At 45.8% G+C, this 14,095-nt stretch overlaps 1 protein-coding gene across 5 annotated transcripts in view; it reads left to right on the top strand.

The window, feature by feature from the left end:
- Nucleotides 1–14,095, top strand: part of CSPP1 (centrosome and spindle pole associated protein 1) — a 1,290,317-nt gene that overhangs the window by 802,200 nt on the left and 474,022 nt on the right. For all 5 annotated transcript variants that reach the window (XM_085605499.1, XM_085605497.1, XM_085605498.1 and 2 more), the window contains one exon: nucleotides 5,958–6,110. In XM_085605499.1, the coding sequence (XP_085461625.1) occupies nucleotides 5,958–6,110 (153 nt within the window). The remainder of the gene's footprint in view (nucleotides 1–5,957; nucleotides 6,111–14,095) is intronic.

Raw genomic sequence — 14,095 nt, 5'->3', positions numbered from 1 at the left:
AGATCGACACTGTCGCGATCGACGTCACCCTGATTCGGGCCGACCTCTCTAAAACCAACGAGAAGGTCCAGGCCCTTGATACACGGACCTCCACCCTGGGTGCGGAGGTGTCGGATCTGCGGGCCGCGCTTGGGGACATTAGAGTGGTCAACGACCATATGGCCCGGCGGCTTGAGGACTTCGAGGGACGGGCCCGACGCAACAATATCCGCATCATTGGGGTACCGGAGTCCTCCGACAGCCGCCCGGTGGACCTCGTGGTCGAGGAACTTATCCTGCAACAGTTGTCCCCGGTTGGCCTAAGCAAATTCTTCGCTGTGGAGCGGGCCCATCGAGTTCCGGGCGGCCGGCCGCGGCCGGGGGCCCTCCCGAGGCCTATCGTGGCTAAACTGTAACACTACAGGGACCGCGATGCTATTCTGCAGGCTTCACGGACCCGTGGCCCGGTCCGCTACGAGAACTCGACCATCAACTTTTACCCGGACTTCACGCAACTGGTCCAGAAACAGCGGATGGGATTCCAGGGGGTGAAGCGCCGTCTCCGCGAGCTAGGCCTGAAGTATTCGATGCTCTACCCGGCGAAACTTCGAGTGGAGCATGGAGAGCGGACAGCCTTTTTTGACACTCCTGTGGCCGCAAGTGACTGGCTGGACTCGCTGCCGGACGGGGGTGGCCGGCCCGGGCCCTCTGGGGGCACCGCAGGTGACGGGTCCCCTTAGACTGACCTTTGGTCCTTGCTTTTGCGGTTTTGCACTGTACAGTTGGGTCTTACTTCTTTTGCATACTGTGTTTTACCAGGACCCGTGAGGGGTGCGGGCGGGTTCGGGTCCCTTTCCTCCTCCGGGGTCTTTTTGTAGAATGGGGTTAGTGGGGCGACAGGCACACTGCAAGTTGGGGGGGTCTTTGGCCCGCAGGGGTGCAGGGTGGGGGGCGTTGGACTTGGGGTGGGGTTGGGGGGGAAGAGGGGTTGTTTAGTTGTGTGTTTTTTGTTTACAGGGCGAGGTATTGATTTTTATCCATATTTGGGAGCGGTGCTGCGGGCTGGGGGCCTCTTGACCCATTGGAGGGGATGGGGGGAGACGGGTTGAGGCTTATGTCGTGGAACGTCAATGGGTTGGGGGACCGCATTAAGCGGGGTGTTGTACTGCAATATTTGCGTCGTTTGACTCCTGATGTGGTGTTTCTCCAGGAGACGCATTTGGTCGGCAATGTCTGCCATGCGATGAACAGGGGGGGATACCGCCTCGTAGCCCATTCTGGTTTCACAACTGGCTCCAGGGGGGTGGGCATTCTCCTGCGAGCCTCCCTTCCGGTGGAGATCACGAGGATAGTCTCGGATGACAGAGGGCGCTATGTGTGTCTGATTGGGAGGTGGGAGGGGCAGCCCCTTACCCTGGTTTCAGTCTACGTCCCCCCGGGCCTCCAGAACTCCACCTTTACTGACTTGGGTCGAATGCTGCTTGACCTCCCGGACGGCCTCCTGCTCATGGGCGGGGACTTTAATTCTGTGGTTTCGGGTGAACTGGATCGTCACCCACCGAGGACCCTCCCCGCTGCCCAGTCATGGCTGGGTGGGATGTTGGAGACCTTCGGCTTGGTGGATAGTTGGAGACTAATGCATCCGACCCAGTGCCAGTTCACCTTTCATTCGGGGGCGCATGGGAGTCTCTCCAGGTTAGACTACTTCCTTATGCCCGCGGCGCAGACTGGTCGGATTCGAGAGGTCAGACACCTGGCGCGTGGTATCTCCGACCATTCTCCGCTGTGGCTTGTCTTTGACACCGGGTCGCGGTCCGCAGGGCGGATAGCTCCCATTAACCCCTGGTACCTGCGGGACCCTGTGATTCGTGACAGCCTGGTTAAGGCCATGGACCAATACTTCAGTGAAAACGAGGGGTCGGTGTCGTCTGCGTTGTCCCTTTGGGAAGCCTTTAAAACTGTTATACGTGGACACGCCCTCGCCCAGATAGTGGTGGCCAAGAAGGTTAGGAGCGAGGCGGTGGTGAAGCTGGAGACTGACATCTCGGGGCTGGAGTCGGCCTTGGAGGCGAATGTTACTCCGGACGGGCTACATGCCCTTAGCCTGAAACAGTTCGAATATAGGTCCCTGGTCACTGACGCGGCCAAAACTATGTATAGGGAGCAGCAGGGCCGATTGTATGACGCGGGGGACAAGGCGGGAAAGTTGATTGCATGGCTGGACAAAAAGGAGAGAGTGAATCGTGTGGTCCCCGAGTTGCGTGCTGCGGATGGTGCGTGTGTGACTGAGCCGGATGAGATTGTGGAATGCTTCGCTGACCACCTCCGGGCGGTGTACTCCCCGGTGACTGACAGGGACGAGGATGACTCTCGCCTCCTACTGAGAGATATTGCTCTGCCCGGCCTGTCCGTTGAGGACCGGGAGCGGCTGGACGCCCCCTTATCGTCGGATGAAATAGCGACCGCGATTCGTTCCCTTCGCTCGGGCAAGGCTATGGGTCCTAATGGTCTGCCCATTGAACTATACAAATTGCGTCCTGATAAGCTTGCGCCCTTCCTCAGCCGCATGTTCCGCGACTCTCTTGCGGCGGGTTCCCTCCCGGCCGACCAGCGCTTGGCCACTATAGTCGTTCTCCCCAAGGAGGGCAAGCCGCGTGACCGCTGTACCTCTTACCGGCCTATTTCACTGCTCAATGCGGAGCCTAAAATCCTGGCGAAAGTCCTGGCCAATCGATTGTTGAGTGTCGTGTGCGACCTTATTCATCCGGACCAATGCGGCTTGATCCCGCACCGCAACACCGCTCTTAACTTGCGGCGTCTGCACGGGGTCCTCGCCAGGGCGGAGCTCCTCACCGAACCGGCCGTGCTGGTTTCTTTGGATGCCACGATGGCATTTGACACTATTGAGTGGCCATTCCTCTGGGCCGTCTTGGATAAATTCGGCTTTGGAGAGGGATTTATTGGCTGGGTGAGGCTCCTTTACACGGGACCCATGGCTCAAGTGGTGGTGAATGGGCGGGTCTCTCGGCCCTTTGCCCTCGGCAGGGGCACGAGGCAGGGGTGCCCGTTGTCCCCGTTGCTTTTTGCTCTCGCCCTGGAGCCACTCGCTGCCTGGCTCCGTTGGGAGCCCTCGCTTAGAGGGATCCGGTGGGGCCCGGGCTTTGAAGATCGGGTCTCGCTGTATGCGGACGACATTCTCCTGTATCTCACCTCACCGCGGCAGTCACTCAACGTCCTCTTTGACGTTCTGACCTCCTTTGGGAACAATTCGGGTCTCACGATCAATTGGTCTAAATCCTGCGTTTATCCCATCGCTGGTGGTCCTCCTCTCCTGCCGCCTCGGCTCCCGATTCAAATATCTCTGAGCGGCTTTAAGTACCTGGGGATATACGTTTCGCTGGACCCGGTGGCTCGCTACGAGCAGAATCTTCTGCGTCCACTTCGGCGACTGCGTGAGGACACGGCCCGGTGGTGCAGGCTGCCCCTGTCCCCGCTGGGTCGGGCCGCGCTGTTTAAAATGATGTCCCTTCCCAGGTTCCTCTATGCACTCCAGAACTCCTTCGACGTTATCCCAGTGGCCTACTTTCGGGAGGTGGAGAGCCTGCAGAGGAGACTGGTGTGGAACGGCCGGGCGCGTATTGCTCTTGCCAAGCTCACTCTCCCCTGGTATGACGGGGGCATCGCGCTTCCTGACATTCGCAGGTACTATTGGGCCTCGCAGCTATCTGCCATTAACCACGCCACGTATGCGCCCGGCTTGAATCCGGCGTATGAGATGGACAAGTTCCTGCTTCCCGGCGGGAACTACAACAGGGCACTTTATTCCCGCCTGGCTGACCGGACCCTTACGGGTCCTACTAAGATTGCTGTGCGGACCTGGAGGGCTGCCACTGCGGCCATGGGCTGGAGTGAGCGAATGACATGTGCTACTCCCTTGTTTGCCTCCGACCGCCTGGGCAGCTTGTGGACCACCAAGGGGTTTGACCAGTGGGACACGATTGGTATTAGCACAGTGGGAGACCTGTGGCACAAGGGCGCGGTCAAGACTTTCACGGTGCTCCAGGCCGAATACGAGCTGACCGACAGGGAGTTCTTCCGCTACGCCCAGGTTCGACACGCCCTGCTCTCGGTCTTCGGGGAGGGGACCAAGATCCCTGTTTCCTCGCCCCTCGAGGACCGCGTACTTGACGGACATGTCCCTGATAGTACTATTTCTTTAATTTATAAAAAATTGATTAATCACCGGGCGGATCTCCTGGTGCGCCTTCGGGAGGCTTGGACTGGGGATGGGGTCGAATTGGACGACGAAGACTGGCAGTCTGCACTGTCGTCCCCCAAGGAGGTTGCCATTCCGGCTCGTCTCCGGTTGGTACAGCTCAAGATTCTCCACCGGGTGTATGTTACGGGTCCGCGCTTGGTCGCGATGGGATTTTCCGACGACGGGCTCTGTAAACGAGGCTGCGGGCTCAACGCCACCTTTCTTCATATCCTTTGGGAGTGCCGCGAGGTGGCGGACTACTGGCGCCGGGTCCACACGGTTATGGGACAGGTCACCGGGGTTGTGCTGCTGCCGGAGGTGCGTCGCTGTGTCCTGAATGTGTGGGAGCCCAATGACTACAACGCGGCTCAGACTCGGTGGGCGGCCCTAGGGAACATGATTGCCAAGAGGGATATAGCGCAACTTTGGGGCGCTCAACGGCCGCCCACCGTGTCAGTATGGAAGGAGAATATGGACTGGTGTATGTTTCGGGAGAAGACAGTGTATGTGGCCCGTGGCAAGCCGGGGGCATGGGGTAGAATTTGGGGTCAATGGAATGCGTATCGCGGAGGCATCTGTACGCCCCCCCTGGTAGACACTGATATCGCCATGTCCCCCTGACCCTTGACGGCTCCTGGTGCTTTTTGTAACAACTACATATGGACGTTCATCTCCCTTGACCCCCTTCCCCCCCCCCTCCGTCCCCGGCCTCCCGGTACTCCTCTCTTTAGCGGATTGCTCAAATGTTCTGACTGGAGTTTCCCGGGGGGAGCCTGAACCGCACTGGTATCCCTCGTAACTCGCCTTTTGTTTTTATTGTTTTTCCTTTTGTTTCTGTTTTTGTTGGACTGACACTTGCTGTTCTTCGAGAACTATCTTGAGCCACTGCGGGGCAGTGCCCTGGGAACTGACTGCAGCCTTGATATGTGTATATTTCCTTATGTACCTAGCGGCCGGCCCGGGTGGTTGTAGGCCCATACTTGTAACCGAATTATTGTTCAATAAAAACTTTAAAAAAAAAAAAAAAAAAAAAAAATAATTCTGTTTTATGAATTACTTAAGTTCAGGTTTACTCTCTAGTTCTGCCTCTCTCTTACACTACCACCCTATGCACAGGGGCTCTTACCCACTGACATAGTGGTAAACAATAAAAGAATATCGCATTTTATGAGGAGTCATTTAATACGTGCAACAAGTCGGCCCTAGATTAGATATGTTTCTTCAGTTTATCTATTGGAAAGAGAGTGATTAGCCAGCAACCTATAAAAAAATGAATACCAACTGTACATTTCAAATATAATATACTCTGCAGTAATAGCCCAAATAACCTAGTTCACATCAAGAATGAGATATTTTAAACATATATTGGCACATTCTGAATGTATCTATGTTATGTAAATTACATATTTAAAGTTAAGCTGTAACAAGCTGTACTACCTTGGTAGTACACACTATGCAGTCAGAAGTATATTAGTAGCAGTGAATGATGAACTCCTGAAATAAAACTTAGTTTTCATGACTACTACAACTTATTATCCTGAAACTGGTTCTACATATCCCGTGTGTTGGGTGTTTTAAAGATACTGCTTTGATAATAACTAACGTAGAATAACAAATCTGAACAGGGTCATGGCAACATTCCATTGTAGTGCTGATCTTCCAAATTAAAATGTGGTGCATGTTAATGCCAGCAGTTGTAATTTGCTTTTTCTCGTTCTAGCTGATTTAAGCAGAATGCACAGGCAAAATGAAGATGCTTATCAAAACCCAGATGCAAAACCATATAGCGACAGACGACCAGTAGTATCGGTTGATCAAAGTTTAGCCACACCAAGAGTTGAAAATACTGGGGCACCTACCAATAAGATTGCAGGTACGTAATACTCTAGCGATGCCGCTGATTTAAAACAATATAGTCCTGTAGCAGTCATGACTGATCAAGATAATACAGTGAATGTTTTTGAAATGTTTTGCTCCTTCCCTTGGCCTTACGCTGCTGGTCTGATCTGTGAGAGAGACAACATAGTAGAGTATTTGACTTTACTGTGTTTGAAAAGTAAATGATGTCATTTCTCTGTGGTTCTGTTAGTTTTCAAGTATTTGCAGTCTTTTGACAATATGGATAATTGTTTGGACAATCAAATATCTGATCTGATTTACATGTTTACCCCGAGGCATATAAGGGGGCACAGCAAGCGTGTATAAACTGTGACAAAGTAAGGTGTTTGTAAAATGTGTATTATATAATTCTAGTTATTAGTTTCAGTTCATTTTTTACAAGGCAACTGTTTGTAGTACCTCATTACGCTCCATAAGTGTGAGTGCAATAATTGAGAGCGTCGGGTAAATATGAAATAGATTTAGTAACCAAGATTTCTTTTCATTGTCTTGGGCCTCTTTCAGTGGATAGCACATGTTCTTTGTTAGCCAGAAGGAACCTGTTTTGTTTCAGTTTCTGGATACTTTGGTTGGCTTGCAGTGATGTTGATGTATTTTATCAATGCGGCTGTTCTATCGTTCTGTTTCAAAGAATGTTGAAATGATGGTACATGTAAAGAAATTGTCAGTTAGAGGTACTAGAAAATAGGTAATTGTGTTCCAAGGTTCAAAGGACAGACTTATCTGTTTTAGCAAAATAGATCTCCATAAGAAGGGGAACATCAAATATTCAAGTGACGTTTATGGATGCTACATTTTCAAAAATAAAATGAAAAAAGAATCTACAGATCTACTTCAATATTTAATAGCAACGATGCTATAGTAAAATTTAATTCACTCTGGATGTACTGCTATCCAGAAAAGGCCAAATCCATTATTTATGCATGCTCTTATTGTGACAGCCAACGTTTGGAACTCTTACAGATGCCAGTTATATCATCCTTCTCCCCTGGCATCCTGGAAAACCCCAAAGACCCACCTCTTTTAGTCCCATTAGGCATGTGTTCTCTGACTGTTCTGCTATTGCTGCCTGCTTAATGTTCTCCTTTTCCTCTATGGTTCCTTTTACGTCATCCCGTATTTTTATTTGAAGGGGAATGGGTTTTTGAACTTGGCTCCTCTCCTGTGCTGAATACACCAATAAGTATAAATACTCAGAGGAACTAATTATTATTGGGCTGCAGTTTTCCTGCAGTGGAATGAGTGTTCCGTGGTCTAAGTAGTAACATGTCGCCCCAATATGTGTCTTCCTTCCTTCATCATGAGGCCTTCCTCTGTGGAGAAATTGTATGTATAGGATGGCGTTGCATTACTATGTCTACTGGCATTGGCACTGTTTTCTTATTCTGTACTTTCATCATCTGTCCCTCTGCAGGTGCTAAGAAGTCACCTAGGGTCAGATGCATCAAAGGGTTTTGCCCATTCTGTGTCTATGGGAAAATGAGTTCATGCATATGGCCCCTAATTAAGACGCTTTAACTCTAAAATATTGCATTAGCTGCCACTTTCCCTCGTGTTCTTTCTGAAACCTACCAAAATTGTGCAGGAATATGGAAATAGTTATTGTTGTGCTACAGGCTAAAACTCTTATTAGATTCAACAGAAATATGGCCATAGACCTGCTTCTGTGGCTTATAAGGAGAGTCACAATGCACATGCTGTGTACAGGATAGAGAGAGGTTAATGCAAAAGGCAAACCAAATATGTCATTCGGCATTAAAAGCTGCATAGCACAGTGTACATCTTGATTTCACCAGACGTTCGAATGGTGTAAATTAAAAAAAATTTAAAAAGTGGTTCCAACTAGGAGTATTGGACTCGACCCCACAGGATAAACCTCATTGGAGAATCTGCTGCGGGGAGATGGTTCTGCTAGTAGTACCGTTTTATACAGGGGGCACAGACACCTTTAGAACACTATTCCTGCTCCCTTTCACACCTCATCTTCGTTAAACTGCATGTTTATTTCTCAAATACATTTCTATCCCAGTGGCAGGATAATGCCTTTCAAACAAGGGAATTTTATTTTCGTTGTTAACGTAGTACAATAATTGCAGTTGAGGTAGTCTCAACTCGCCTCCAAGATTTGATAATTGAGTATGCTGGTGGCCTCCGGGGATCTAGCAAAGCTGTAAATAAAGCATCACAAATGAAAAACATTCCAAAGTAAATAAAGGATCATAAAGTCACGATATTAATTTCCTTCACTCTCTGGAGTGGGGGGAGCAAAACACTCACCAAATGTAGTGCATTGCTGTGCGAGGCCTTGATCCTTATGTGAGTGCTGCCTGCCAGCTGTGATAGAGCAGCGATAATTTCATGTAGTGCGCGGTTGGCTTGCACCTCACTGTGCATGTCATTGAGACATTCGGAAATCCTCAAATGCCTTGACAGCAACAAACTAACACTCTCACTCTATGTGTTTATATATTGTGTGAAAATCTGCTTTTATTTAAGTAGGTATAAAAAATATGACACTGTCAGAAGTAAAACCGATAGGAATAACGTGACAAATAGCCCAGGTTTAGAAGGCGACAGATAAATAAAAAATTATACTAAATCTGTAATGCATATGCTCACAATATTGTTCATAGTGGGCACAGGGATTGAAATAAACAAGTAAATGAATACCATTTATCAATCTCTCTGTTACTCAGTGGTTTTCTATCCCCAATGCACTCTAGACTTGTTCATCCAGTCAGCTCCTCGATGAATTATCCCTTAGAGAAAGGTCTTCAGCTCTTTACAAAAAGAAATCTAATTTATACTCTTTAAAGAATAAGGGGAGGCGAGTTTCATAGCACTGCTTCCATATATGGTGAGGAGCTGCTACCTGAGTAGACCATTTAAGAATGCAACCTACAGAGATCCTAAGCCAAATGATGTAAGAGTGCACCCGGTAATATATCAAATTCGTTTTTCCTGAGGTTACTGACCATGTTGCATGGAAGGCTCTAAGAGCAAGATACAGAGACCTGACTGATATCCTTTTGAGCTATTGGCATCCATAGCAGTTTGGCCTACTGAGATGTCACTGGCCGTGATTTGTTTGAGCTCAGAAGATATAATGCATCATAATGTTTTAAACCCATTTGTGGTATTAGTTCTTGTAGTAAACTATACTTAGTGTCTTATCTAAGGAATTTCCTCTAGGCCTTTTTTGTGGCTACTTTTTTACAGTTATGGGAGTCTTTGTATAGAAAGCCAATATAAGAAAAGGTTACTCTCGTATGGTAAAACATTTTTTTTATATATACTATTTTACTTGCAGATTCATCATTCATGACCACCTGCTGTTTAATCTTCTGATACATTTAGAGCTAGTAATCAGTGATCAATAAATTCGAAAACCCCGCCTGGCAACCAGGAATTGCATAGTCAAATCTGTCGTGGGGGCAGGATTATTGACATTTTGTGTGATACTCCAGGCAGTCTTTCCCTGCAAACTGTTATCCTAGCATACAACTGCAAAGTTAATTTTATCATTATGACATTTATAAAGCATGACCGATTGCCCTCAGAAAGGTGTCCTGGCACTAAAATAACTATTGTGGAAAAAAAGGGAAAAAGGCAACATTAAAAGGTCACTGTAATAGCCAGATTTGAAATCTTGTTTAAAATGAGTGAAATCAGACTGTGAACGATGGGCGATGAGTAGAAAGAGTGAAAATGATTGACCTCTGATTCTTATCCACTTGATTCTGGGGATAATCACTTTACTGAGAAAAACAGAGCGAAGTGTGCAGAAGGGATGATGAAAATTTACTTTTTTGTTAAGATAGGTTGTGCCTGTGTCATAGATGGCTATATGCGTGATGCAGAGGGTTTAAAAAAGAATCCTTTTATGTACATGGTGGCAGTGCAGACCTTTGAGGTGTTAGAAGATTTGGCAGGAGGATAAAGAATAAGCCTTGTCTCAGAGTTTTGAGTCCTTGGCAAACGATCTATCAAGTGATCGGCAGTGCCCAAAGAAAGGGTGTTGCAGTAGTCACAATGTGAGAATATAAGTCCCTGCACCATGGGTTGTTTTCTGTGCTGAAGATTTTTAGTTGCATGCATAAGATATAAAGGCAAGCTAGAGCTACTTGGCTTACTTGATTAGCCATGGAGAGGTTGTGGTCTATCTTGATGCCCAAATTTCTGTCTGAAAATGCAGGAATGGGGGTTGGGCTGAGGTCAGTTGGCCACCTGGCAGAAGACAAGGTGAAAGCGAGTTTACCAGCAAGGGGACATTGTTTTTTTCACTGTTGAGTTTCAAACAGGTGTCCTTCATTCAACCAGCAATGGTGAACTTACAGGAGCAGATGTTTTCCCGAGTCTGTTCGTAGCCATTGGAAATGGAGGCAAATATTTGTGTAGCATCAGCAAATGGTACGATTTCAATACTAAAGGATCTGGCTGTAAAGAGTGTGGTGATCAAGGAGGATCCCTGGGGAATCTACATGAGACATCTGTTTTAACAGAGCAGAAAGATGAAAGAAGAACTTTTTGAAAAAACCTAGATCTTCTTTAACCTACAGATCCACAATTTCAGCTTCAAATAAATTAGCATTGAAGGTGCCATATTGAAATTGTCAGTGGGCTTAAAAACATCTGTCCATATTCAAGCCGTAAAGTTGCAGCTCTTTCTTATACCTGCTAAGGCTAGAGTGGTCCAGGCAATGATGCAGATGTCATATAACATCAAATTGCCTGACAAAGTTAGCTTGTCTTTTGTAAAGATTTGGAAAGATTGCAGGGCTCTCAATCTCTGGAGAAATTGTGCAAACTCTCACTCTGGGATCAATTGAATAATCTCATGGTTAAAGAAGACCAATTTAAACAACTTCTCAAGAAAGTAATTCTTGGTGTTAATGAAATTCAGATATACCTTAGCTAAGTCAGAGAGTGTCATAGTCCTGTTTTTGCAAGCACTCCTCGTGTGTAGCCTGTCTTTTTATTGTATAATGCCCATGAAACTTGATTGAGGAGGCTGCTTAGGCTTTTATTTTCTATTGAATTAGTTGCCACTTTTTACTTTGACAGGCAGATGGCAGGTTCTAACTCTGAACCTGTTAAACGTTGTGTCTTCTGGGCATGTGTTGTTTGAGTTTATTGAACTAGTAGAGGAAAACAGACGTCATATTACCCTATAGCTATCTATTAATCAGCTTGTCAACAGCAGTGTCTAGTTCTACTTGTGTACAAACAAAAAATAACACTACAGTGTGCAACTTGGCGAGATGCTTATCTTTTGTGCTAAGTAAACTGAGCAATTGAACTTGTTTTAATCAAAATAACTATTATTAATCCATAACTTATGCAAATATGTGCATACAATATGTTTTAATTGCATTAAATTAAATTGGATTTATTTCAATAAAAAAAGAAAGCAGTCTTCATTTCCAATATTATGTCAGCCTACCCTGCCCAGTTGCAGCATGTAGCTCATTTTTTACTTTTGAAAGAGATGTTGAGCCTCAGCACCAAATGTAGCCTATTGGTACAGAACATTGATCTATACAAGGATAAAATAGGGAATTGGAGCAGACCCTACTAGGGGAAACAGCTAGAAAGATGCTCCAAATGAACATCTGTACTATAAAATGAGATGAAAGACTTTAGCACATAAAATGAGGATTTACAAAACGGAACGGCAGTGTGGTTAGTCTTTTACAGGATGGCGATGGGAAAATATTGAACCCTAGTGCAGATATAGCTACAGAGATTTTTTTTTTTTTTTAGCTTCTACCTTATATCGTGCAACAACAATATGAGAAAGCAAACAAGATGATTACTTAGAGGCTATAAAGTGCCCCATATAGACCAAAAGATATTGGATCATTTTGAAGATCCAGTCACACCAACTGAGGCAACAGAGCTCTACCCAATAATAAAGACCCAGGACCAGATGGCTTTCCAGCCTCTTTTTGCGAAGCATTAAGAGGTACCTTAAGCGAGTCCCTGTAGAGGACTTTTTTTTTTTTTTTTTTTTTGAAACCGTTTATTGCAGTTTGTAAAAGTTACAGGTATGGGCCTACAACCACCCGGCCGGCCGCTAGAGTGACAAAAGCATATTGCATACATACAGTAAGAGTCTCTTGGCAGTGCAGAGTAGCGAAACAGGAGAAATCAATGTTGCAGGCCGCATAGCTCCATGCCCACAGTACGGTTCCCTTTTCTCAAAACAAAACAACACGAAAAACCACACCCGCAAGGCAACCCGCGATCCAAAGTGACAGCACGTGCCCTGTAGAGGACTTTTAACCATTTCTTAACATCTCAAGAAGTTATGAAAAACGATTATGCCATCAGGCTCTGTGACGACCTTGTCCCACCTTCCGAAGTGACGACACGGAGCTATATAGATTGGTATACATGTAAGGGCAACCCATTCCTTCCTTGTACTCTTGGGTATTGAAAGTTAAATTGGTAATGGCGCCAACAAGGGATTTTTTTAAATATGAAAATGTTTCAACCAATATATCAATTAAACATGATGTCTAAATATGGCATCGTAAATCAATTGCGCATAGTGTATTTCATTTCATCTGGAAAATAAATTTGAACAAATGGTTGTATGTCTTTCTATCAAATTTATATAGAAAATCAGAAGCATAACATTAGAGGTTCATGAGAAAATTTCCATATACATTGATAATAACCATTATAATTATTCTCTATGTTGGCTTACTAGTCATCAATGCATGAAAGCCTACTTCCCAAGACATACCGAATGAGTCTATCACATAAGAACCTGACGTCGAAATTGAATTTAACAATCACTAAAAGGAAAGTTGGGTCAAGCGTCAGCGTTTAGGTCTCTGTTATATATCATGAGGCCATCTTCAGGACTGTAAAGTTGTGTGACTTGGATTTGGTAATTTTCTTTTAGTGAAGGAAAGAATACCTCAAACTGCAGTTTAATGCTGAACGCCACATCTTTGATATAAAAAGACATATCTTGAATTTTTTAATCTACCTCACTACTGAAAGAGAAATTACATGAATTATATCTAGTATTCTTTCCTTTGCTAAGAGAAAATTGCCAAATCTGGTTGACTTGATGACTCATCAATCAGGGGGTCCTAATTTTTCACACAACTTTACAGTTCTGAAGTCTCACAGACCTTCTTTTCCTTGGGAGCTCACTGTGTTTTAAAAAATAAAAAACTGATGGATCCTACTTTCAACCTATTCCTAGAACCTCCTTGGAGCATATTCTGTAAAAGGCTGCTTTCTTATGGGAATCACATCTGTACAGATGGTTAGTGAAATTCAGGCCTAATGTTCACTTGCTAATCTATTCAGTGCTCATAATACTCAATGCAGCTCTCCTAAAGGAGAGGAACATTTTCTCGTCTGCTATTCTAGTTCTCCTTCAGGGGAATCTCCATTGAAATCATATGCAACACTCCCTCTTCCCCTGTGTAATAATAGAAGGGATAAATACGTAGTTATCAGGATCCAGAGTCTCCAATCAAAAGGAACAGAAGTGACTGACGGGGCAAAATGATCCCTTAAAGGAGCAGTGACATTTTCCAGCATTTTAGGCTGCTTTTCTCACACCCTTCTTTTAACAAACTGTGAAAGTTTTTCTTGTCACAATTCTTTATTTAGTAACCTTTTAAACTTTGAATTGGATACTTTATTAACCCCTTCGGTGCTCATGACGGAATGGTTCCGTCATGACCCACGGTTGAGCTGTGCTCATGACGGAACCATTCCGTCATGACCACACCCGCGCAAGATTCCGCCAGCACAGCGGCGGAATCTGCGCAGCATCGAAGGGGTTAAAGAAATGTACACCAAAATTCCAATATTGCCTACAATAGGCTGTCAAAGTGTTTTAGTTTTAAAAGGAAAACAATTGGCTTTTCTAGAGAAAGTGTATATTTTTATTTGTAAAAGTGCACCGATGATCTTGCTCATGGTCAAGAA

Source organism: Triturus cristatus, chromosome 5_1, assembly GCF_964204655.1.
Source record: "Triturus cristatus chromosome 5_1, aTriCri1.1, whole genome shotgun sequence".
NCBI classification, from domain to species: Eukaryota; Metazoa; Chordata; class Amphibia; order Caudata; family Salamandridae; genus Triturus; species Triturus cristatus.
Note: the sequence above shows the minus strand (reverse complement) of the source record. Positions and strands in the feature narration are given on the sequence as shown.